This window comes from Ascidiella aspersa, chromosome 3 (assembly GCF_963924565.1).
Source record: "Ascidiella aspersa chromosome 3, kaAscAspe10.2, whole genome shotgun sequence".
NCBI classification, from domain to species: Eukaryota; Metazoa; Chordata; class Ascidiacea; order Phlebobranchia; family Ascidiidae; genus Ascidiella; species Ascidiella aspersa.
This window is the reverse complement of record NC_139449.1, coordinates 29,211,697-29,217,971: the sequence shown is the minus strand read 5'-3', so window position 1 is coordinate 29,217,971 and position 6,275 is coordinate 29,211,697. Positions and strand designations below refer to the sequence as shown.

General features: G+C 35.8%; 1 protein-coding gene across 1 annotated transcript; it reads right to left on the bottom strand.

The window, feature by feature from the left end:
• Nucleotides 1-702: 702 nt before the first annotated feature.
• LOC146161437 (uncharacterized) lies at nt 703-2,913 on the bottom strand. Its single transcript, XM_083385973.1, has 4 exons — nt 2,788-2,913; nt 2,273-2,474; nt 1,876-2,033; nt 703-967 (listed from the first exon to the last, which is right to left on the bottom strand). The coding sequence occupies exons 1-4, from the start codon at nt 2,846-2,848 to the stop codon at nt 903-905; spliced, it is 486 nt and encodes a 161-aa protein (XP_083242099.1). The 5' UTR covers nt 2,849-2,913; the 3' UTR covers nt 703-902.
• Between the last annotated feature and the right edge of the window lie 3,362 nt (nt 2,914-6,275).

The window sequence follows — 6,275 nt, the reverse complement described above, 5'->3', positions numbered from 1 at the left end:
TTGATATTATTATATTTTCCTAATTGAAAAGTAAATACAAACTGTTGAGTGAACGGAAAATCAGAAGAAGTCATTTTTTAAATTAAATCTTTTTTTACAATAGAGACTGCAAGTTTAGCTGGAACGAACATAGCAATCGAAGTAAAGTTCGGCTTATGTTTATTCAGTTTTCCACGTTTACAATATAACGTTATGTTAAACACTTTACAAACTTGCAAAGGGAAGATGTATTAGCAGGATATCACCAGTGTGCCCCCACAAAAAAGTTTTAAAATGAGTTGGTTTGAGTGAGTATTAATATTGTTAGGTTAGGTACCACAGTTCTGAATAACTTACAATCATATGTGAATAACTTGAAAATATATGTGTAAGTTAGTAGAAAATCGGGTAATTTTAGCAAAATAAGAACGAAGTAGGTACTATAAGTCCTTCTTCTTGTTTTTAATTTCCAAAGTTTTGCAATTTGTTCTGGTTTATTATTGAACTTAAATCGACATATGATTTTTAAGGGTAAGAGAGGCAAAGTTTATTGTTCCCATAGGCGTGTAGAACGCCGTTGAGCATCTTAGACTGGTAACACTGATATTGTAACATTTCAAAACATTGACAGATTTCATTACAGGTGGTGTTTGTTTTAATAAATTAATTTGGGTCGCAGACTTTGCGAAGCCCTGTATTAGAAAGAAAGCTGTGCCCATATTATATGCAAAGACAACAAGAGCGCAATAAAACATTAAATAAGAATAACAGAAAAGTCGAAAGTCACATGACAAAATACAAACATACTAACAATTCTTATTTTATCTGTAAAGAGAAAAGCACACAAAGAGTAAAATGTATACACGAGTCAAAAATATACCTTTGCCAGTGTAACGGTTAAACTTAAATATACTTGATAGGAATCACAGCGTCTGCTGACCGTAGCCCTGTTGAGGAACTTGCTGATTGTAGGGATAGACTGTGCCAGCTGTAAAATAATAGATGAACGAAAAGATAAATCCAACTGCAGATGATAAAGTAGAATAGGTTTTTGCTTCTTTGTACCAACGCAAATGCTCATATTTTAGGCCATGTCTTGAGCCTGGACATATACATAACTGCAAAAATCAGTATATACACATATACACATTTTTTTGGACTTTTAAAAATACAATCCTCAAGCCCTTAAGGTCTTCCGTATTAGCCTATGCTGAAATGCTTCATCATTTTTTAAATATATGTATAATTTGAGGTGCGTAAATACAGTAGGAACAACTACAAATAGGTTTACACTTTACAGTATTGCAACGTCTGAAAATCACAACAGGGTCTTATAGAGGTCCGCGGACTCGAGACGGCCTGTGAGGAGTTGTTCATTGGTCCGTAGAAGGGTTTCCATATTATATTTTGATTCAAAGCTAAACCGTACGTAACCGTAAGTATGCTCAAATGCTTCTGTAGTATGCTGTGCGTAAATGCAATACAAACAAATATAACAAAATAGGTTTACACTACAGTATTGTAACGTGTGAAAATCACAACAGGTGAATTTCTACAGGGGTATTATTAGGTCACGAAGGTATTTTGTGTATGATTCATTTTACGGAAGTTATAGCGAACTGAATGCACAACGACAGTCGCCAGATTTCACAACCATTAGTATTGTTGGCCAAAAAAAGAAATGACAAAAGTCTTAAGTCAACAAGGGGCATCCATCTTTTTTCGCTGGTCGCAAAGCTATAAAGTTTGCAGTGGAAATAGTAAAAAAAACAATGTTCTGGTGTAAAAAGAACCGGACTTTGAAAAAGAAGAGCTGTGCTTATGCTGTCATGAAAGCAACCAGGTTTCATAGATGTAGGCCTAAATGTATTCACGTGCATGCACACATATACTCACGCTGCTGGGTGGTAGTGGTGGTGGTTACGACTTGCTGGTTCTGTCCGATCACCCTTCCCTGGTTTGCACTTCCTCTGGTGCAACAACACACGCAAGCCACGATGCACCCGATCACCAGCGCAAGACTGCCCAGCGAAATTCCGACGATTGCTCCGACGCTGCAAATCGGCAAACCAAAAGGATATTTGTAAGTTATATTTTTTTAGGCTACACATAAAATACAATGCGAAATAATGCATGTGTTTCAAGAAAAATAAAAGTTGACAAACATTCAACGTAAGGCTTGCGCCAGAGGAGAGTTTGACCACTTAATCGATCCAACGATTGAACAAACTTAGCTGTAGGGAAGCTTTCTATACGGCCAAGACCGTTGATGTTGACTCTTAATGTAACAAACCCTAAGCTGAAGTAGCTGTAGATGGTACCGGAACCGGAGCTTGAACTAGAACCGGAACTTGAACTAGAACCGGAACTGGTTATATAGGTGCAACTGTACAATGAGGATGTTAGTCTGTAAAAGTTACATGACTTGATGGAGGAGCCCAGTAGGTTGCAGCAATATTTACCGGATCCACAGTCGATAAACCCACAGTTGTAACCTGCCAAAAAAGACCAATCGCAAATCTTATTTAACCATACATTTTTATACAAATCGCATTTAAGAACACATTTTGAAGGGTATTTTGTCGAAAAAAAAACAATAGTTGATCACAAAACACTTTTACGAGTTACGACAGTTTTTAGAAGGGAAAATGTTCACTTTTTTCACTACGTTTTGTCTAATACGCTAAAAATGTTTCGTGATCAATGTATGAGGTCAACAAATTATGGTTAAGTTGGGCGTTAAGTTAATTGACCAAGTGGCAATGCCATTCAAACTCTAAAAGTATATCGATCTATGCCTGCACTTACCATAGCTTGATGTCGCAGCGAAGGCCAACAAAAGTAAAATCGACACGATGATGTGGTTCATTATTTTTTATATAAACAACGTTCCGCCTACCTCTGTATACAAATGCGTAGTATGTTCAATAATTATTATTTATCTGTGGTCAATTGGCTTGAGTTTTGGTTATTTATTGATTTTAAAGAACAAAACCTTAACTTGTTTACGTTGGTTGTCTCTATTGTATTTTCGCACATCTAAGAACAACAAGAATTTACCAACATTAAAACAGTTAGACTTACGATGTTAGTTTGGTAGTAAAAATAGTTTCAGGCCTTCAAACAGTGATTCTTTAACTGTTTGTTGCAGAACGTCAAGGGTCTTCAAAAAAACCTGCCTCGAAAGCTTTTAAATTTTGCTAAAAATAACCGTTTTGTGTTTTATTTAAGTGAGACTAAATGCACACTATGTCAGTTAAAAACATGATGATACTTTGGTGACAACCTATTGTCTATTTCCGTTTATTATCCTATTGTAAATGTATTATACTATCGTTTTTTGTAAGAAGTGCGCAATATCTGTGTGTTTGGATTTCTTACGCTGCAAGCCAAGAGAGTTTGAAAACCACTCTCATAAATCATTCTACATAGTGAAACTTGTCAATCAAACCTGGTGCGAAATGTGTAAATCAAGTATTGTTGGATATCAATTAGGGTGACACGACAATTATCCGTATATACCTCAATGGTCCGCGGTCTAGCACAACCGATACAATTCTTTGCGTGGCGCCAGACTGGTCGCTGAATGGGCAGCAAAAATGTTACTCCTCAAAGTAACTAACGAACCGACGCAACGAAAATCGTGACAGTAGAGAGGGTTTAACGCATTTCACGACTCATAAACATCATCCGTCAAGCGTTCGCGTAACAAAACAATTTACGGGCTTCCGATGAACGCAATCTAAGAGTGAACTTACAACAACAAAATGTGAAGCTTCGGGTACTTTACAACTTCAGACTTTGCCTCAGTTTGTCGTTTACAAGCTTTCGTTCACAAAGTCAAGGAAACTACCGCTTCTGTCGTTTTTGCCTAATTTCTTGTTGTTTTTTTTGCCGAAATTTTACTTAAATTTCCTATTTATCACTGTAACCACAAATATCTTAGCGAAAGGCTCGGCAACACCAATATACACACTGTATAATTGTGGCCGGTAAAGTCACAAAGTTATCTTTTGAAATGAAAGGACCTGCGCAAAGTAATTAGGTAGGCTAACAGTTTATCACTATGTGGACTTGATGTGGGTTGTGCTGCCTTTATTTGTCTAAAGTGGCCGTGATTTCACTTAAGGTGATTCACGGCTTTATTCACAACACGAGACTCGATGACGCGTTTTAAACAGCGAACGTGATGCCAAATGCAAACAGTGCTTTTGAGTTCGCTCACTTTTGTCATTTCCTCAAAACAAGTGCTTGTAACGTTAGCGTCATATAGTACTATATTATAGTAGGACAAATCACGTTTCCGCAATATAAGGCCGCCGCTGGGCCGCGTTCAACTATAGGACATACTCCTATAGCAGGGGTTCTTAATTTTTTTTTACTGCGGAACCCTAAATAATTTTTTTGCCTCGCCACGGACCACGGTATGGCAAAAAAAATAAATAAAAAATAAAAAAATGACGTCAAACATTTATGTCACAATACAAATTGACTTTATGAGTCTGCTGATTTCGGTCAAAATATGTGAAAGTGAAATGGAGTCTTAATGTCAGCGCAAAGCCTTTTCATTTTTAATTAAACTGTTTTCTTTGACTAATTGATTATTTCGTAAATATACACTAATATTTCAATTAGGCCTTCATGGACCCCCTAAAACTTCGGCCAATTTGCAACGTCGGAGACACTCATCTGCTAATTGTATCGGGGGCATCGTAGCTCGCTTGTGTTTTTGCACCAGAGGAAGGGCAAACCAGGTAAGAGTGATCGGAGCGAACCAGCAATTGATTTTTTTTACGACTTTAAGTCAATATGGCCACGGCAAGCCTTGTCAAAATCGAAGACGTAAAATGTCTATCTTATCAAGTATAGCAATGTGCGGTTCATAATAGCCAACCTGGACACTGCTGAAAAGCTCCATAAAAAGTAAATTTATACGTATTTATTTTTAAGTGATTTTTAGAAGAATAGTAAATCCGTAGGTTTTGACCTAATGGTGACAAGGCTTGCCGTGGCCATATTGACTTAAAGTCGTAAACTATTGACTTGAAGTAACCTGAACTATTGATTTGTCAGATGTTCTCCACTCACTCTCTGGTCATAGGATCCGGAAGCCACAAATATTTTGCATTTTTTTACTCGTACTTCTATTTCCTCTTACGAAAAAAATACGGGTTGCTAAACCAAAGTATTCCGAAAACCGAGAAGGAAAATTTTTCATTTGTTTATTCTTTCCATTTATTCTTGAGTTGATTTATACCAAGTTACGCAACATAATGTCCCTATAATTTGCCACGTTCGTAGTTTAACCATCAGCGAAGGCGTTAAGTATTTAAAAGATATAATCCACAGTCACGGTTCTCCTAAATTATCAGTACCTCTATTTTTTAAATGCCTCTAACCCAGTGATTCTCACATTTTTTTATCCGTAGTATTTCGCGGCTCACTTTTAACAGAACAGCAATAGAATAAATTTACAATTGGCCTTAACACACGACAAACTATATGTAAATGTCTCAATATTACTAATTTGCAAAGTATAGTGCGTAACTAATCAATGCTCTCACCCATAATTTGGCAAAATGGACTTTCATCTAAAACACTAGCGATGTTAAATTTAGTCGAATTTAAACACTTAAACATAAAATATTATAAAAAAAAGTTATGTATATTGTATAATATATATCATTCAACAACTGCTTACATTGTAAAATAATCTGTCAATTTCTCGCGGACTCCCTCAAACTTATACGGATTACTGCATTAAATGATTTTCAGTTTAAACTGAATTGACTGTATATTATTATTTATTTGGAATTAAACACAATTTAAAACGGTGGAAAAACCTCGAGGCTGTAACAAAATTAAATATTGCTTTATCTCTATATCAGGGTGGTTCAAACAACGTTGGCAAAATTAGATTCTGTGGCTAACTAAACATAGTTTAATTTAAAGTGAGAATACTCGTGTCAAAGTTAAATACATAAACAATGCTCCTGGGTGGTATTTATTATAACATTATTATGATGTTGTTTTCTTTGCTTACGCATTCTGTTTGGTTCGACAATTTATTCATACATGAACACTTTATTTACGAAACTAACAGGTGGACCACAGTCTATATCTAAAATTGTCACAAGCATAAACAGTTTGTTTAGATTAAATGCGGTCACAAACTTAAAAGGTACAAAGCTGAAATTATCTGCAAAATAACAACGCGCAAAAAATTCAATAAACATGCCAGAAAAAATAAAGTGCACGTTCATAAACTTTCAGTTAAATAAAACGTAATTACATTT

Excerpts from the sequence above, each read along its gene's own strand:
- LOC146161437 (XM_083385973.1), bottom strand. The coding sequence starts at position 2,848 with ATGAACCACATCATCGTGTCGATTTTACTTTTGTTGGCCTTCGCTGCG. Across the intron at positions 2,034-2,272 it reads TACAGCTACTTCAGCTTAGG|CGTCGGAGCAATCGTCGGAA; the intron begins GTTTGTTACATT and ends GCCGATTTGCAG. Across the intron at positions 968-1,875 it reads CACCACTACCACCCAGCAGC|CTGGCACAGTCTATCCCTAC; the intron begins GTGAGTATATGT and ends ATTATTTTACAG.